At 37.4% G+C, this 20,206-nt stretch overlaps 1 protein-coding gene across 3 annotated transcripts in view; it reads left to right on the top strand.

Moving 5' to 3' along the window:
• NFKB1 (nuclear factor kappa B subunit 1) overlaps positions 1 to 20,206 on the top strand; it is a 159,139-nt gene that overhangs the window by 39,555 nt on the left and 99,378 nt on the right. The window contains exon 4 of one of the 3 annotated variants that reach the window (XM_069093942.1): positions 10,701 to 10,738. The exons of 1 other annotated variant lie outside the window; for it this stretch is intronic. In XM_069093942.1, the coding sequence (XP_068950043.1) occupies positions 10,701 to 10,738 (38 nt within the window). Of the gene's footprint in view, positions 1 to 10,697; positions 10,739 to 20,206 lie in introns of all 3 variants that reach the window. One more of the 3 variants, XM_069093941.1, reaches the window with a different exon arrangement.

The following is a 20,206-nucleotide window of genomic DNA, read 5'->3' as shown; positions in this document are numbered from 1 at the left end:
TTCTCCTGTGGCCAAATTGGGACCCAGTCCTTCCTTTGAGTTCTGGATGCACAGAATTACTAGAAATCCATCCCCATGAGAAAATCATGCTCCTTTGTGGTGGTCAGATCATAATTTAGCTTTTATTATCTCTTCTGTGGCTAAATCTTTCAACCAACTGATTCCAAACCCTGTGCCTAACTCTTATTTGTGCTAAATTTCCAGATTTCCACCTCTTCATTCTAAAACTGCTTTGGCCTTTCCTTTTTCCTGCTCTTTGCAGTCTTCGCTTCCCTTTGTTTCTTTCTGACAGGGACCCTCCTGGGAGCTTTTTTACAGGTGTCTTATGATAGGAACAAATAGTCAATTGTATAACACTGTGAAAACCAAGGAAGTTCTGGTAAGAGAGGGAAACACAAAAAGTATTTGGAGTTTAGGACTGGTAGGACTGTTTCTGTGTGCTCTGCACTTAATTGAAATGGCATATTGAGAAATGAGTTGAGGGAGACTTTGTAATTATTGATACTTCATCAGATGTCCCCTGAAATTAGAACCCAGGCCAGCTCATTTACCAAATATTTTTAAGTCCTCTCTTTCTCCATTTCATAGTCTCATTTCAATTGGTGGCATTCTTGTCTACTAATTTTTCTCCAGAGAACATTTCTCTTATTTTTGGTTTCACAAACTTTCCCAAACACTGTTCTAAATATTTTCATGACTATAATTATGACAAACAAAAAAGATACTGGATTTTTCCTCCACTTTCTGCTACCTCATAAGCACATTTCAGAATCACTAGTTATCTCTCAGCATAACAAAACAATTTTTTTAAGGTACCAGACAGAGCTGAGATCTTGTGAGATCTTGCCCAGGTTAAGCCCTAGTTCAATTTCCTGTGTACAGATGAATCTCTTTACTTTCTTGGTGGCTTCTGGGCTTCCTGTGAAATTTATGATTCTGATTTTCACCGTATTTTACTATTTTCCTGGGGTCAGTGCTTTCTTGAAAATTATATGAAAGGTTCTGCCCTGGAGAGTTGTCTTCATTCCATTAATGCCTTTGCATGATACTAGCAGGCATCCCAGGATAGAGTTTTCCCCATTGTGTTTTTAATATTGAGTTAAACAAGAAAAAAAAATAGAATTCGTATGAAGCTAACAAAAGAGTCATCTCAGCAAAAGCTTTGCTTTCAAGAGTTTCCTGTTTTATGAAATATTTTAGTAGTAGAATTTTTTCAAAACCAAATTATAGCTGAAAAGAATCTCCATTTTCCTGATTATTTTTTCTTATTAGCTTTTTTTCATCTTTATGGAATAGAAATTTGACTTGAAAATGCCTACGAAAATTCATGCACAGCAAGTACGATTTTTTGACTGACTTTATTTAGAGTATAATTCTTGGTGGGGAAAGAAATGGTGCTACTAGTCAACAAGAGTTTATTAATTATCTTCTATGTCCCTGACACTGTGCATTAGAGAAAATTCACATTTGAAGCAGAGAACCTTGTAATATCACATTAAAAAGAAGAGTGGACAATGTTGATAATAAAAATAATAATAATGCACAAATATGACTTTGGCTTAATAGCAGCATTTTAAAGTTTAAAGTTCTTCTTTAAAGAAGAACTTTATTTACAAGCCAATAAGCTTGTACCTAATTACTCAATATGTGCCAGAGACTTTGCTAAGTTCTGGGGATTCAAAGAAAGGCGACATACCATTCCTGGCCTTAAAGATCTTATGGTCTAATGGGCATACAACATGCAAATGCATGTGTACAAACATGATGTATATAAGATAAATTGGGGGTGGTCTCAGAGAAGACACTAAGATTAAGAAGGGCTAGGAAAGTTTTCTGGGGGAAGGTGGGACTTCAGTTTAGCCTGGAAGGAAGCCAGGAGGTAGAAATGAGGGAGTAAATTGCAGAAATGGGGAACAGCTGGGGAAAATGCTCATTGGAGCTTAATGTCTTTTTTTACTCATATAAATTAGATTTAAGTAAGGTAGAGTTGCACAAAGTTCTCAGGCTTATTCTGTCTTCCAGAGAAGATTGGAAAATTAGCAAAGAGGCTAATGTCACTGGATCTTGGAATGAGTGGGGAAGAATGAAGTGTCAGAGGCCTAGAAAGGTAGAAGGTGATCCTAGGCAAATCATCTTGATTTGGTCTGTGAAGTTTGAATTCAGTCAAAGGCCACACTTGAGGACCTTGGGGGGCCACATGCAGCCTCCTGCGAGGCCACAGGTTCCCCAGCCCGTCATGACCTAGAGGGCATAGAGAGCACCTAGAGTTTTCTCTTCCTTCCTCCTTTTTTGCCCGTTATATTTTTGCACAGGTTTTTCACAAGCAAGGTGTTTTATTAACTTTGTCTTCCTGTGCAGAAAAAAATATTTTTCTGAGTAAATACACTACATTGGTAGAAAGATCATTTCACCTTAGAAGCAGAGCAATAGTTAGCATATTTTTAATTTCTTAAAGTATTGGTTGCATTGCAAAGGTTCAATTCTAGTCATGTAAATTGCACATTAAAAATCAAATTGCAAATTACCCCTATGACCCCTCCTATATTCAAAATGTTAAATTCTTTATATTTTTCACAAAGCTATTCACAGTTTCTGCATTAAAGCCAACAGAGAAAACTGAAAGATTGAATTGATAGAGGGGCAAAGACAGAAAACACTACACTAATGTTACATGCAAAACATATACATTATTCTCTGTCTTTCCCTGTTGAAGCATGATATGTTTCAAGTTCATTCATTGTCAGAGGACTTCTCCCATAAGTTATTTCAGTAATGTAACCACAGGAAACAATTACACTTTAGTTTCCAACTGTTTTTCTCTTGTAATTTTTCCAGATTCATTCTTGGCAGTGAAGAAATGAAACTAAATCTTCTTTTAATCCATAAATCACTTAGGATTTCAACCTTAGGGCTTATTTATACTTCATGAACTTATCCAAAGTACCCTCATGTTTTTATCTGAGGGAAAGAAGTTTCATATGAACAAAATGACTATCCTCATAGTTTTAAAAGTTATCAATATTAATTTGAGTGCAGTGGGCAGAACATCATGCCTTTTGTATTTCAGAACCGTAGCCTAATTTGCTGTTGACATAGAAACTAAGCAGGTGTGAAAGATTTTCTTGTAGAAAATGGATTTCTATTTCTATTGTCAACAATTCCTTTTGACATGCAAAGGTCAGATATTTTGATTGTGTTGATTAATTTTTTCTTTTCTTTCATTTCTTTGTTTTATTTTGGGTCTTGCTTTATCATATACAAATGATTTGAATTGAAAGTTTTGTGCCAGTTGGCATTTTTCTGCTTTCTGTTAGGTTTCATCAGCTTTTCTCTAATTGTCACTATATTAGTCTATCTGAGGCAAGAGAACCACTGAAGATTTCTGGTCATACTTGTTAGCTATGAGCTAGAGAGGAAAAGTCACCCCATGGTCAGTGGGTCTACTTGACCAAAAGAGATCAGTAGATAAGAGAAATACACTAGATCGTAAAGATGACACTTACTTCAGATGGTTGAAAGGATGCTTTAATACAAACAGAGTAAAGGAAGATAATTAAGGGACCAAATGTAGCCAGCCTGAATTCCAGAGATGAACATCTACATAAAATCTGCATATATCAGACATGAGATATCGATTCTGTTCTTTCTAGTTTCACATTAGTCTTGCTCCCTTTAAGAAAATGTGTAGGGAAAAAAGACAGTGTCTGATTAATATATAACTTCCACTCCCTGAAATGTAGGAGTATAATTTATTAGCAGTCACATTTCCCCCATTAGTTTACGATTAATTCAGTGTATATTTATTAAGTGCATGCCATGTTTAAGTCATTGTACTATCATTTAATAAGTTACCATGTGTAACTGTTGGTAGAGTCATTCCTGCTGGCCATAACTCATTCTTCTTTATATGGTGCTCAGTGGTTTACAAAGTATTTTCCTCATGGCCTTTGTGAGGTAGGTAGTGTAAATAGTATTATCTCCCTTTTACAGGTGAAGAAACTGAGGAACAAAGGTTGACATGTCCAGGGTCACAAAGATATGGGAAAGGTCCAAAGAGGCGGGACTCAGTGTCATACAGGTAGTAAGTAATAGAGGCTAGATTCAAATCCATATCATTGACTCCAAGTCTCACCCTCATACTCCTACATCCTACTCAGTATTATTTAGCATTGCTATTTACTTACTTCTGTGGTTGATCAAGTTACTTGATCTCTATGGGCTTTAGTTTCTCCAAGTAAAAAATGATAACATTAGATAGGGTTCATAGGTCTAGAGTTAGAAGTGACTTATGAGGCCAGCTAGTATAATCCAATCCATTTTACAGATCAGAAAACTTGAGTTCCAGCAGATTTAAGTGACTTGCTTAAGGTCACCCAGGTAGTCAGCAGTAGAGTTTGAACCCAGGCCTTTTGACTCTAGAGCCAGCATTCTTTCCACAAGTATTTATTAAGCACTTACTGTATGCCAGCAGGCAATGTACCATGTTGATTTTGAAGGTCCTTTAGAGGTCTAAATCCTAGGGTCTTAGCTAGAGCTCGAACCAAGGTCTTCTGATTCTAAGACCAGTGGTCTTTTTACTATATCTGGATACTCATTCACCTTTTGACCACTGAACGTTGAGTGGGGTAATGGGCATGGTATTATTAATTGTATGATTGAATTATTACCTTGGTATTCCAAAGAAAGCCATCATTCCATTGACTTGGCTTTGTTCTCTTCCATGGCCATTGTTACCCAGTATGACCATTGGCCACAAGGTCAGCTAAATGAAAGAATGTGGATAGATTGGTATAAATACCATTTGTACTATTGGAAAAGCTCACTAAGACCTTCTGACGGGTCAGTGGCCTCATTTTCATATTTTTTGCAAAAAGAGTTTATTTGCTTTTTAAGTAAAGGCTATTGACCTACTCTGAGGCCTCCTTGTGGCATGGAGGTGACCCAGGTTCTTGAGAGTTACGTCTGGGGAGCTTCAGCCTTGACAGGTCACACCAAAATGGAAATCCTTGGACCTTGGGACCCTGGTGTCTCTTGTTCAGAGACCAGCTAGAGTTGAGAGGATCATCATCAAAGCAATTCATGAAATGGGCTATTAGGGCAGGAAGAGTTTTCACTGTGCATTGGAGGAGAAAGTAACCATGTCCTTGAAATACAGAACAGAAGTGAAAACAAGGGCTTGAACCCAATGTAACTAATGATGATGGGGCACCATAAACGACCATTCACTTCTACAGATGTTTACAGTATTGATAAAAGTGCAAGCAGGGCTGGTGCATATTGACTTAGAAAATCACAAATTAACATCTATATGGCATTTAAAAATTTATTTTATTAAATATCTCTCATTAGGGAATAAACATTTGTATACTAAAGTAGCTACTGTATGTGTCAGGCACCTTACTAACTGCTTTACAAATATTACCTCATTTGATCTTTTTTTTTCATTTTTTTCATTTATTTTTTCATTTGATCTTTACAAGAACCATGGGAGTAGGTACTATTAAATACATTTTACAGTTCAGGAAACTGAGGCAAAGAGGTTAAGTGATTTGCCCAGGGTCACACAGCTAGTGAGTGTCTGAGACTGGATTTGAACTCAGGTCTTCCTTACTCGAGGCTCAGTGCTCTATCCACTGTGACATCTAGCATTTTCTTCTGGTTTGGGCCATCATCAGGTCACTCACATCTTGAGTTTGGTACCTGGAAGAGAGGAATCCCTTCCTCAGGGATTTCATATCACTATGAAATGGTTTTCTCCATAACTGCTTCCATATCTAATTCTAACTACCACCATAACCCGAGACCTCCTGATCCTTTCATTTCCTTCATAATCACATCTTTAGGACACTTGGATCTTCCTCTCTGCCCTTCAGCTAAGCTCTTTTTTATGTGCTGTCTTTCCCTATCTCCTCCAGAGCAGGGACTGTTGTTTTTTTTTTTTTTTCTATCAGTATCCCTACCATTTAGCACAGTGCTTGGTACAGTGGGACAGAACACATGGATGAATCAGCTAACAGATTGTTTTTCATTCCTTCATTTCAAATATATTGTGATTACGTTCATTCTTTGGAGTCCATCTGTACTACAGCTTGTAATAGAATCATTTACAGATAAGGTGCCTTTAGGAGAGCACCTCTGATTTTAAATTCCCACGTGAACTTAATGTTTACGTGGTCTTGTTTGAGATCATATTTGTGAAATGGCTTTGTAAGCTATCAGATTAATGGACAAAGAGCCTTCGGAAGTACAAAGAGCCTTCGGAAGTGTCTGCTATTATTAGGCAAGTTAATATGTTGCAGTGGGAAGGATACTGGCATCAAGAAACTTGGTTCTAACCTGAGCCATGATGCTTTGGGGAATGGCTCATGCCAATGGGAAAGTCATTTTGTCTCGGGAGCCCTCAGCATCCTTGTCTTTGAGCGAGCCCCTGGAGAGTAGGGACTGATTCTCGCTATTTCTTTTTTACCCAGCACTTAGCACAGTATCTGATACATCTTGGGTATTCAATAGATGCTTGTTGACCAACTGACTCTATTCTATAAGATGGGAATAATAATATTTGCATGAGCTTTCTTTCAGTATTGTTAGGAAAGTCTTTTTGCCAGCCTCGAAATGCTACCTAAATGAGAGCTATTAAAAATACAACAGGCTGTCCTGAGATGAGTAGAACTGAAGATACCTTGATTATATTATATCCTGTAGTCCCTGTTTCCAGGCAGGGGTACACTTAACACTAAAAAGAGTTATCCATAACTTCCTTTAAAAAAAAGGCTGAAGGAGACCTTACAGACTTTGCTGATAAAAGGAAAGCATCCTTTTTATGGGATAATTGGTTCCCTGAGTTTTCTTCCTGCAATGTGTGCTATTTGTCTGAAATCGCAGAGTAGTTAGTGGAAGATCCAAAATTTTGGACTCTCAGAGAGTTGTTCATGCCACTAGGTGCTCACCTCAGTACACATATAAATGGTTGTCCATGGCCTGGAAGGTAGAGCCAGCAGCCATGATAGTTAGCATGATAACTTTAAAGTTCGCAAAGCATTTTACAGATATTATCCCTATTTTTCTCCTCATAGCACCCCTAGGATGCAGGTATTATAATTATTATCCTCATTTTACAGTTCAGGAAACTGAGGCCAACAGAGGTTAAGTGACTTACTCAGGATCACAAGTCAGTGAGTGTCTGAGGCTAGATTTGAATCCAAGTCTTCCCCCCTCCACCATCAACACTCTCTCCACTGTTCCATGTAGCTAGGAGGAAGCTACCCCAGGTCCTCCTCAGTAACGCCAAGATGTATTCCAGAAAGTACTTGGATAGCTAGATCTCTTCATTTTCTCAGGAGGGCCAGAAGCTGGACATCTCATGTCCACCAGAGTTCTGAGCATGAAACTGATGGGCCTGGGAGCCAAAGGAGATAGCAGCTGTCTCTCTCCTTTGGGTGTAGGGTAGAGCCAGAGGGCCATTTCCTGGGGTGGAGTGAGGCATTGGCCTACACATATTGTGACTTGAGGAACTGGGAGAAAATAGCTCTTCTTTCCCAAAGATTTCCTAGATACCATCTGAAATGTTTGCAAGTAGTTGGATTCTTTTTTGCTGCATAAATATCCTCTTTTGAAATGCAAACGGTTTTGGGAAGGGATCTGGAGGTAAAGAAGACTGGAGATTATCTTGCTTGACTGTGAATTAATTCAAATTGTTTTCCTCTTTCACACCTGAGTTCATTTACATTGAAGGATTGAGGCATTTTTAACTGAAGAAAGGGCAAAGGGGAAGGAGACAGAGACACAGAGATCAGAGAGACTCACAGAGACCCAGGGAGGTGTGGGAAGAGAGAGAGACAGAGAGAGAAAGAAAGAGAGACAGAGACAGAGACAGAGAGACAGAGACAGAGAGACACAGAGAGAGAGAGAGAGAGAGAGAGAGAGAGAGAGACAGAAGAGAGACAGAGAGAGACAGAGAGAGAGACAGAGACAGAGAGAGAGACACACAGAGAGAGAGAGACAGACAGAAGAGAGACATACAGAGTCTTATTCCTCTTTTTTTAGTTTTGATTTTTTCTCCTTCCTCCATTCCCCTCCCCTATCCAATGAGAAGGCAAGAAAAACCCTGGAACAAATAGGTATAGTTATGGTAAAAGAAAGTTTTCTCTACAGGCTCCGCAGACAATCTCACCCTTCACAGGCACCCAGGGGGAGAGTTCAGGAGGCCCGTGAATTTTGATGGGAAAAAAAAAATTAACATCCTTATTTTCATTTATTTTTTAATTGAAATTTAGCATTTCCCTAAATTATGCACCAAAAAAAAAAAAGAATCATACTGAGAAGAGGTCGCAGACTTCCCCAGACTCCCCAAGGGGTTCATGACATACAAGAAGGTTAAGAAGCCCTGCTTTAAGGGTAATATTGTTTACAGCCTTACAGCAACAGATATCCTTGGCTCACCCTCACCAAATTGTCCTTTGAGTAGAATGACGAGATTGTTGTATCTACTTCCTTCTTTGTTGGTGAGAGAAAAGGGAGAAAATGGAGGTTAAACAGTGGAAACCTGTGACCTAGAGGGCCCTCTAGGCCCTCAAGTTCCTAGATTCAAAAGGCCGCACTTGAGGGCCTAGAGGGCCACACGTGGCCTCATGGCTGCAGGTTCCCCACCTTTAGACTAAAGTATTGTAAAAAAAATTTTTTTTTTAAAGTCTTTAAAAATGAAACAGTTTCTCATCTTGATGCTTATTATCCTTTAAAGAAAGCTTTCTAATTGCAAAGGCTGTCAGGGTGCATGCTTGCTGTCCAGCCCTATTGCAAAAGCCTTACAGTATTACTAGCTTCTCTAATAGGCTGATGTTATACAGAATTCCTTTAAAAAGAATTTATGGCTCTTTTGTCTTTATGGTATCTTTATTTCCAAATATGTCTCTTCCCCCTTTCCTGGTGAGTGAGCCAACCCTGGTAAGGGGAAAACAACTTAGCAAAACCAAGCAATGTTTCAACTGTTTGATTTTATATTAAATTCTGAATTGTGGAAGAATGATGCAAGAATGGGATATTAATATGGATCCTATATACATGTCCCAAAAAATCTTAGTGCAATTGTAAGTTTTAATAGTTTAACTGTTGCCAAAGCTTTTGGGGTATCTTGTGTACAAACACACACACACATACACACACCCAGGATAAGGTCTTAACAGAGAACTAATTATTATCCCTGTTTGACTTTCATCCTTATTTTACTATTATCATTAAACAAACTCTGTTGAATTCTGGAATGTAAGGGAGACTTTCCCCGAGGCACTTGTAATAGGTAAGTAACACTTGCAAGAATTACAAGCTCTTGCCTCATGCAATCTAATATGACATTTTCTTTGTTTCTCCTTAGGAAAATTTATAGTTTGTTGAATTATTTACCTGGGAAAGGATAACCACTCAAGGTTGATGCTAGATAAATTAAATTTATCATGTGCGTTTTCTTATTTAGTGAAGAACAGTCACTGAAATCATGATTCATTAAATATATAAAAAGAGGTTAAAAAGGAATTTTTGGTTTAAATGAATGGATGGATGGATGGTTAGATAGAATGAGAGAATATTTATTCACTGCTTACCAAGTACCATCTATACTATGCCAGGGGCATAGCTTGAAGGCTGCAAGTTCCTTACCCTTGCACTATGATAAGAACTGGAAAGACAGATACAAACAAGCAAGGTAGTCCTTACCCTAAAGGAGCTTATATAAAGGGGAATTAGAAATGGGGAAAGATTACCAGCCAGATGTCATGGCTGTTGTCGTTGTATGGTTTGTCTGTCGTTCTCAAAAAGGACCATGACATCAGGGAGATGATGACATGACTTGCAATTGACTTTGATTTGAGGGAGGGAAGACTGTGCAAGGGTCACCAGCCTCACTTTCTCCTCCAGGACCATCTGGGTCCAGTGGCCAGGATGACTGGAGATAGCCCAGGATGCTGTGGGAGACTGGCCTTTTTAAGCTAAGGTCTTTCCCGGTTCTCACTTTGAGTGAGGCAACACCCATTTGGTAAATAGACTTTTTTAAGTAGTGAGTCAAGGGACAGCCCCTTTAACAACAACAAAAAAATCAAACTGGAAGGGGAAGACCCTCAGGGTTGCTGACCAAAAGAGAAACTGTTAGCATTTATATTCACTCTGAGCCAGGAGGGTCCAAAAAAATAGCCATTAAGTGGTGCTTGGACTGGGACCTATTGTTCAATCTCTGTGATCCCTTTTTTCCCTTCCTCTTCCCTGCTCTTCGCTCCCCAGTTCTCTTCCCTGTGGGCATTCTGCCCAAGGAGGGTAAATTTTGATGTCTCCAAAAGCCATTGAGTTAACATGGCTAGATTTCCTTCTCAAAGACCCAACCTTAAACCCAATTCCCTCTGTATCTCATGGATGGCATGGTGGTGAGATGTCCAAGGAATGTGGTAGAGGCTTAGAACTGAATGAGGTAATTCCAAACTTGTCCTATCAAAGCCTGGGGTGGCTCTGGGGGCATAAATTCCATTCTTTGGCTGGGAGGGAAAAGAAATAATGACCCAGGTAGAGTAGAGTGGAGTAGGGAATACAGACACAGAGCCTCTTTCAGTAATATGTTGTTTTTTAACTTGTTTTATGTTTTATGCCATATTTGAGAAACCTCACAGTTACCTTTTTCTTTTGGTTTCTGTTTTTTGTTTTTTGTTTTTTTTTTTTAGCAGATGGCCCATACCTTCAAATATTAGAGCAACCTAAACAGGTAAGAAGATAAAAGGTTGGGGGGTTGGGAACTTTAATGCTTAATAGAAACAGAATGGTGGATCAGTAACTGTAATATAACATTTTAAAAAATGTTTTATTGATGCTTATTTTTTGCATCCCAGTAATCCCTTTATTCAACAGAAGCACACTCTTAAATAGAAAACAGAATGCTAGGGGCGGCCAGGTAGCATAGCGTAAGGATACCAGCTCCAGTGTCGGGATGACCTGGGGATCAAATCCGCGCTCAGATACTCAGCACCACACCCAGAAATAACTGGCAGTGTAACCTTGAGCAAGTTACTTAACCCCGATTGCTTTAATAAAAAAACAAAAACAAAAAAGCCAGAATGCTAAAGTTTAAAGTGCTTGGGAAAATTTCAATCTGGAAACTTTTTTCTTTTTAAAATATTTTTAAAGTAAGAATTTAATAATCACCAATTATAACATATCATTATACAAAGAAGAACAAGATAGACGATTATATAAAAAACTGAATTTCACTTAAAAATACTTAAAATATATATCAAACAGTATACTAACAAATTGTCCTGTTATGTCCCTTTCTGTACTTGTTTTGTATTTAAAAAAAATTATTAATGTGCTTTTTTTGTGTGTGACTCCCTAACTTATCCCTCCCTAGTGGAGGACCTCCTTTGAAACAAGAATGTAGCAAATCAACATGTTGGCCATGTCTGAATATATTTTTAAATTTTGTACTTCTAATCCATCCCTGCTCCGTCAAGAGGTGGGAACCATGCTTAGTGTTTCAGCGATCATTCTTTTGAGATTCAGAACAGGCTTCTGAAAGATATATTTTTCAAGGTTTTGGCTTTATTTTTTCTGAGGGATTCATTGCCTCTTCAAATCTCACCAACCTGCTAAAAATGTACCTGCTTTCTCTCCATTGAACCCCTGATGCTTCAATGGCACTAGGTCTCAGTTCTACAGTGTTAATTATATGATTCTTGACTACATAGACCATCTTTACGAGACTGAAAATTAAATGAAAATACTTGATGTATATATAAACTATAGAAAACTGTCTACCATTTTTAGAAAGAGAAGGAGAAAAATTAGGAAGTCAAAATCTTGTAAAAATGCATGCTAAAAGTTTTCTTGACATATAATTGGGGGAAAAATAAAATACTATTTAAGAAAAAAGAAAATACATTTTACCACCTTTCTAGGGTTCTATTGGGTACCCTGCTGTGTCCATACTCTATATTCTTTCTCTTTATCTTCCCCTTATGCACTTTGCCTCAGTGATCTCATGCAGCATATTCATACAGCATTATTTCCCCCCAAACTCTCCTTCTTGGATAACCTTTAAAAATTTATCTAAAGGTTTGATATAAAAATAGTTCTCCTAGCCTGTTAGGCTGAGGAAATCCAAACTTTGTTGCAAATGAAGTTAAGAAGAAAATGGATTTTTGTTCACCAAAATAAATTAATTTTTTTCAAATGAAGTTAAACAAGAGATTTTTGTTAATTAAAAAAACATTTTAAAATGAAGCTAGGAATGACTTCATACATAATAGATTATGATGTTGTTAAATATACTTTTACATATTTATATGCTTAATAATACATTTAACTATTTGTTTAATAATATATTTATAATATATACATATATATTTTTGTATACATTTGTAATGAAGTGACTGTTTAAAGAGTGTCTCTCAAAATGCATACAGAAACTGAGTATTTGTGCATTACCAGGAAAGGTTAATGTATCTTACTAAAACAAGTCATTCTCACTGATGGAATCTTGACCTCTGGTGCCTTCCATGGAGGACCAGAAATTCTTGAATACACGCTGCCAATGTGTCCATTGCCTTGATGTGATTTGTTAATTCCTGTCTTCAGTGAAAGTAAAAATCATCTATATAAGGAAGTTGTATCAAACCAAACCTCTCAACAGAATGATTGTCACCTTGGCTTTGAGGTTGATTACTCATTTTAAGCTAATGGAATGACTGTGAATAACCATGGATTGCCAAACTTTTCATTGCAGAGAAACAGTATCAGAAATTTCATCAAAATCATGAGTTTCGGGCCTTTATTTTGTCTTTCCTGAACAAATGGAGGAGCATCAGGATTTGCCCCATTAAAGTTAGAGATTCATTTGGTTTGGGAAAGGAATCCGAATGCTAGACTGTGGAAGCTGAAAAGAGCCTCAGAGGGCATTGGGCCTAGGCTCTTGTTTTACAAATAACGTAGGATGCACTGACAATTCTTTAGGTTTTTCTTTGTTCTTAAGACTATAAGTAAGGTTTAAAGAAAATCCACTTTGTTTTCTATTGAAAAATAATTTTGTTAATGTAGGACAGAGCAGTGGGCTTGGAATCAGGAATCTTTGTGAATTCTTATCTAGCCTCAGACACTTGTACTACATGTGTGACTGGGCAAATCATTCAACCTTATTTGCCTCATTTTCCTTATCTGTAAAATAAACTGGAGAAGGAAATGGCAAACCATTCCAATAACTTTGCCAAGAAAACCCCAAATGGGGTCACAAAGAATAGGATATGACTGAAAAATGACCGGACCATGTGCATTTATAAGTGAACCTTCCCCTCCCTACCACACAGTATCTAAATGATAAAGAATTGTTGTCTAGAAAATGTCTTAGTTTTTTTCTTTATTTCTGCCTGGGCATCTTCACCTTGGGTTTTTTTTCTTCAAATGTTGATGAGATGTCATTTCATCAATATGCAAGGGGAATGTCTGAGAGTATCCATTTTTTCAGTAAGACATTATTCAATAGTGCTTTTCTAGGATTGCTAAATATTAATTTAAATTGTTTAAATTGGTCAGTATGCATGTGAATCTTTGTCTTCATGGCTACCCAGTTCTTGAGAATGAATGTTAAGCACTCGCTTGTTGCTTTTGCGGTTTCTGGGTTTCTTTTTGATTTTTTTTTTAAATAAGTTACCAACACTTTTCTACAAGGAGCAGTTGTGGTTTTGGAACAGTTCTCATCTTCAGTGATTAGTGTATCTCTAAAGACTCTGAAATCCTAATTAGGAAACCAAAGACAGTAGGGAGCACAAATTGTTTTTTCAGTCTTCTCTTCCATTTAAAGGTTATGGTCTTGGAGGAAGATGGAGTAATCAGCAAGATTTGTTTATCTGGACTATAGCTTGCAATTCTGCAATGATCTCTCATCAAGGAATGGAGAGTACCTCAGGCAGGGAAAGACATATTTTTCAGATATTAGATACCAGGACTTTGTCGGAATTATTAGCTGCTAAGACCTTTTCCATATACCTAAAAACTTCGTCATTCTGCAGCCAACTTGCTAATAAAGCTTTTGAACTTAACTGGGCTGATCCTGGGACAAACTAAGCCCATACCTGGAGCCTCCATTTTGGTAGAACATGACAGAATTGTTGGCATAGTGTTCAAAAACTCAGGGTTATTTTTACGCAGAAGAGGTGAATAAAAAAAACATGATACACAATGAGCTAAATTTGATCACCAAGATTTCATGGTATAGAATTCATATCTAGGACAATGGCAGTGGAAATCTATATGGAGTTAAAATGCACATATCTAATAAAAGAGGTAGGTAAGTTAAGAAGACATGAAATTTTAAGAACTCCATGAACCGTAGAGAAGAAAGTTAGTGTAGGACCCTTGACTGCCTAAAAGGAGAGCTAGAAATCATGTTGTTGGAATATTGCACAGACCACCTGGACAGATGGAGGGTATAGATAATGCTTTTTCAATATTTTAAAAATATGAAGAATTTTCATTACACAGATTTTTATATTTTAAAAATATATTTATCAGTTTTGATGATTTTTAAAATTATTTTTCTTAAAATATTCTTTGTTATATGGAGGGAGATGATCCAGAGGAAAATTTAGTTGATATAAAAACAAAAGATACCAATAAAATGTGGGTTTTTTTAATGAGGAAAAAAAACCAGGATTTTTTAAAGAACATTCCCTCCACTGGCTCACATTGAAAGTTTTCACAATTTTATATTCATGATTAGCTTTGGCTTACAAGAGGGGGTGAGGCAACTTTCTGGTAAAGAATCTCTTCATACTTAGCTATGTTGGCCTTCAGACGTAGGCCTGGCCCTGGGGCTGTACTTGGATCTTATCCAGCTTAGAATGTCTTGCCATAGCTTGTACTCCAGAGGCATGGCCTTGGAGACCCAGGGTAACTTTCATTTTGATTAACCATTAGAGAACTTTAGTGCAAGTGGATGCTTTCTCAATACGGGTCTTAAAACAGGTCATAAAACTGGCACATAGTAAAAGTAAGTGGGATGGGAGAGTGGAAAGAGGTCGACATTAATCTAACGAGGCATTTAATTGGAAAAAAAAGTCAAGTCTTATTCCAGTAACAGTAGTACATTTGGAAAACTCTTGACTTTCTGTAATAATAATTTCAGTTTTCAGGAAGTAGCAAACTTATTCTCTGGACTCAGTTCTGACCACTAAGGAAGACCTGATTGGTGTTGTGGAAACCAGAGACCTTGGGACAAAGATGCTACCATTGAGAAGGGCAACATGTGTGGAGAAGGGGCTTCCACTCTCCACCAACACCAACACTCACAGCCTAGAGCAGGCAAGCCAACCAGGATGAAGTAGAAAGGCATCCTTAGGGAAAGGCATAGGGAAGCATGTGCCAGATGGGCAATACCCCTTCTCTCAGACCCAGGGAAAAAAACCCCAGGACTCTCTATCTAGTTTCCCTGGGATAGCAGCACCCCTCAGACCACTAACCCGACTTCCTGGCTGGCCCCCATCAAGAGGTCTAATCCTTGTGGAGAAGCCCAATGTCCCTTTCTACCACCATCAGTTGCCAAGGTTAGACCAAGGAACTGTGAGAAATAGCCGTACATCCCTAAATCACCAAGTCTGCTTCTAGCCCAGTCACAAGGAATTGTCCAGAGAAGCAACATTTGTGAAGATGTGACTCTGTAGGTTCATCTGCAGGAACTTCAGCTCTGCCATCAGTCTACTGAAGACCCAGAAAAGAAAGTTCTCACCACCACTGTTCTGTTAGACGCCAGAAAAGGTTATGATTTTTTTTAATGGAAATGACATGAAAGAAGATGCATCATGATATGCTTTCCTGTTATACCCTCAGAAACACTAGACCTTTTCTTCAGATTTGCAGCTGAAGCCTTATGTGTTGCCTTCTGGTATTAGAACATTAACTTTTTGAGAGCAGGGACTGCCTTGCTTTTCTCATTATATTCTCCATGCTAAAGCATAGTGCTCTGCAATGTAGCAATTGCTTAATAAATACTTTTTCGCTCATTCATGTCATCTTAGACTGAGGACCATCTAAGAGTAATGGGAAGTAATTCTGGGTAGAGTCAAACATATGTCCTGCACTTTAGGAAAGCATACTTTAGAAAGTTCATAGTAAAGATAGATGTGATTCCACAGCAAGAAACCTTCAAAGAGAGGATGACTCAAGAATGTCAGATAACTTTAGGATTTTCCAAGGATATCATCATATCACCTTATCAGACTTATGGAGAGGTGAATCATTTATGATTACGAGACAGAGAGAGAGAGAGAGAGAGAACAGAGTGAGATATAAATGGATAATTTCGATTACATAAAATTGGCAAAATTTTATACAAATAAAACCAATGTAGCCAAGATCAGAAGGAAAGCAGAGAATAGGGAAAAAAAAAAGTTTCTCAGATAAAGATCTCATATCTCAAATATGTAAAGAACTTTGTCAAATCTAAAAGAATATGAATCATTCCCCTACTGATAAATGGTTAAAAGTTAGTTTTTCCATACCATTATTAAGTTTGTTTCCAAAGATAATTAGGAAAAAGGAAAAGAACCTCTATGTTCTAAAAGGTTTATAGTAGCTCTCTTTGTGGAGGCAAAGAACTGGAAATTGCAGGGATGCCTATAAATTGGGGAATGGCTGAACAAGTTGTGGTATATGATTGTGATGGAATACTACTGTGTTATAAGAAATGATGAGCTCAGTGGTCTTAGAAAAACATGGAAGGGGGTGGCCAGGTAGTACAATGAGTAAGAGCACCAGCTCCAGTGTTGGGATGACCTGGGGATCGAATCCGGGCTCAGACACTTAGCATCTACCCAGAAATACCTGGCCGTGTAACCTTGAGCAAGTTACTTAACCCCAGTTGCTTAGGGGTGGCCAGGTGGCTCAGCAAGTAAGAGCACCGGCTCCAGTGTCGGGATAACCTGGAGATCGAATCCGGGCTCAGATACTTAGCACCACACCCAGAAATAACTGGCCATGTAACCTTGAGCAAGTTACTTAACCCCAATTGCTTAAAAAAAAAAAAGAAAAACAGGGAAGGACTTGCATGAAATAATGAAGAACAAAGTGAACAGAACCAAGAGAATATTGTATATAATAACAGCAATATTCTTTTAAGAACAACTTGGACTATTATAAATACCAAATTAACTACAAAGGACTTATGAAGGAAGATGCTTTCTGTATGCAGAGAAAGAACTGATAAATAGAAGTATGTAGAGTATGGGGTGTGTGTGTACACACACACACACACACACACACACACATATATTTATGTCTAATGATAACTATCTCTAGGGTTATATGGGGGGAAGAAAGTTATATGATAACTTTATTGTATATTTAAAAGGAGAAGCAAATTGTACATAACAGATTTGTAGTTTGTGTGCAAAGGAAAAAAAGACTTCAGGATTGAGAAGGCAGCAGTTTTATTAATGACTAAAGGTGACTTTAGCTATGATCTTGCTGACATCATAAATAATATAAATATGTATATATACATATGCATGTGTATTATATATGTATTATATATTATTTATAATTATATATGTTATATACACACACACACACACACACACACACACACATATATATATATATATAATGTTAGATAACATGGTCATCTCCCATATCCCAGGCATCTTTCCATTGTTCTTTGTGTCATCTTGACATTTTGATTCTTCCAATATCATGTGGTGGGAAATAGTCTCACTGGTGGAATATCAGACTTAAAGATGTAGGACTTTGTGGCACTGATTGCTTATGGGATCATTTAAAATACTGCCATTTTTTCAAATGCATATATTTAGATATCTCCCAGTTCACTTACATTCTTAACTCATTGTCTGGCTGAAAACATCTGTCCAAGATATATAGCATTATGGATAGATGGACTAACTCACAGGGCTGCCTTACCAGTTGCATATCAGAATGTGGAATATATATATGTATGTATGTATGTATGTATGTATATATTTAACGCTGTCTCCTTTTGGGGGATTTCTCCAAGAAGACTCCATAGTCTTGTGAGACTCAAGGCAACTAGTACAATGTCATCTTGTGAATAGAAGCTTTGGAGACTCTTGGCATCAATAGGGAATTTTTTTGTTGGATCTCTGCACACATTTCTATGACAAATGTACACCTTGGGTAAATGTATTTCTCCCAGTTCTGTACCTCATTAGATGTTAGCACTCAGTAGATTATTGGACAAAGTTAATCTCATGATCACATCTTTTACAGAATCTTTGTATAAGGTACACTAGTCCCATGAACTTTAATGTAATATGGCACCTTGGCTGAGCAGGAGCCTTTCTTCGAAAGCAGTATTTTGTTTCACTGAGGTAGATTTTTGTTGTTCAGTTATTTTTCAGTTGTGTTTGACTGTGTCCACATTTGGGTTATTTTGTTTGTTTGTTTTTGGCAAAGATACTGGAGTAGTTTACCATTTCTTTCTCCAACTCATCTGGAAGAAGAACTGAGGCCAACAAGGTTAAGTGGTCACACAGCTAGTGTCTGAGGTCAGATTTGAGCTCAGGAATATGAGTGTTCCTGACTCCAGGCTTGGAGCTCTATCCAGTGCAGCCCCCTAGCTGCCCATTAAGTCAAACACTTTTTTTGGGGTCTTTTTTTGGAGGGGGGAAGGCAGGGTAATTGGGGTTAAGTGACTTACCCAAGGTCACACAGCTAGTAAGTGTTCAGTATCTGAGGTCAAATTTGAACTCAGGTCCTCCTGACTCCAGTACTGGTGTCCTATTCACTGTGCCACCTAGCTGCCCCAAGTCAAACACTTTAAAAAAATAAGTTTTACTGATATTTTTATTAGTTTTTACTGATATAAGTCACTTTCTCAATATATTTTTCAAGTATAGTTTGGGTCTCTATGCCACAGTGAGTTTTGTGATCATGATTATAGGGTCTTTTATAAAAAAATTAATCCTCAAAGCCCATATTTTTCTGTCTTATGTCGTCAAGGATCTACTCAGTGCATATATAAATGTTTCTCATAAATATTTTTTGAGATTACGGCTGTAATTGCTTTTTTTGAGGGGGATATAGTAAGCTGTCTCTGATTCCTTTCATTATTTTGCAATCTCCTCTGATATTTTAAGAGATACCTTAAATATTGATCCCTAAACAGATTAAATATTCCATTTGTCTTTAGTAGGAATTGCTTCTGTATGTATTTGTCCAGGGTCAGTTTCTTAAGAACTGGTTCTGTTTCCTTTTATCGTATTGAGGTCATAGAATTGAAATATGCAGATCTATTACAGTTGATAATGAAAATATATTACCATAACATACAGACAGTTCTGTTCCATGTCACGTATGTTTGGTGTCATTCTAGTTTGATTAAAAAATGTCCTCAAGGCTATCCAACTTAACCAAATCTTTTCCCACATTTTTCAAGCTTCTTTTCTTCTCTATTTTATAATATGTATTTTTTATTTTTATATATTTCTTATTTATAGTTTATAATGTTTTACACAAGAATTCACAATCTAAATTGCAGTTGCCTTTGGCTGCCATAATTGTCCACTTAGCAAAAAGATTGTTGATTGTAGAGGTTTCTGGGTCTGCTAATGTTTTCTTCACTGTTTCTCAGTGGTTAAACTTTTCTAGGAAAAAGTTTAAGCAGGTCAGGTTGGCGCTGTTGTAACCAAATGCAATAATATCTTTTCATCTGTATGCTTCTTTCCAATTTAGTGTTTATTTTGAACTTTGCTCTAACCAGACAGGATCTACTGACTGTAAGATAAACGATTAATTTCCTGGCTGTTTACTTACATTTATAGAACACTTTAAGGTTCATAAATATAGTCAATTCATTTTTTATTATGTTATTTAGTGTTGGCCGGTTCCAGTGACTTTCAGCTCTCCTTTAAGTATTTGTAATGTTATCAAATCTTTTTTTGTCTGCCCAAGATCTTGTGCATCCATCCCCTTCTCACTGCTAATATAGTCAGCATCCTAGTTCAGGCACTTATTATTTCTTGTCTAAACAGCTGTAGTAGCCTTCTGAAATTGTTTTCCCTGCTTCATCTGTCCTCACTAAAAACCATTGTCCACTTGGCTGCCAAGGTGATCGTTCTTCTGCACAGAGCTGACCACCTCTCTTCCTCTCCTCCTCCAACTCTAATGACTCCCACTTAATTCTTAGATAAAATTCTTTGCAATCTCAGATTCT

This window comes from Petaurus breviceps, unplaced genomic scaffold (assembly GCF_028583685.1).
Source record: "Petaurus breviceps papuanus isolate PSGF00001 unplaced genomic scaffold, PetGlider_PUasm1.0 126, whole genome shotgun sequence".
Classification (NCBI taxonomy): Eukaryota; Metazoa; Chordata; class Mammalia; order Diprotodontia; family Petauridae; genus Petaurus; species Petaurus breviceps.
The sequence above is the reverse complement of the archived record's forward strand: the minus strand, read 5'-3'. Positions and strand labels throughout refer to the sequence as shown.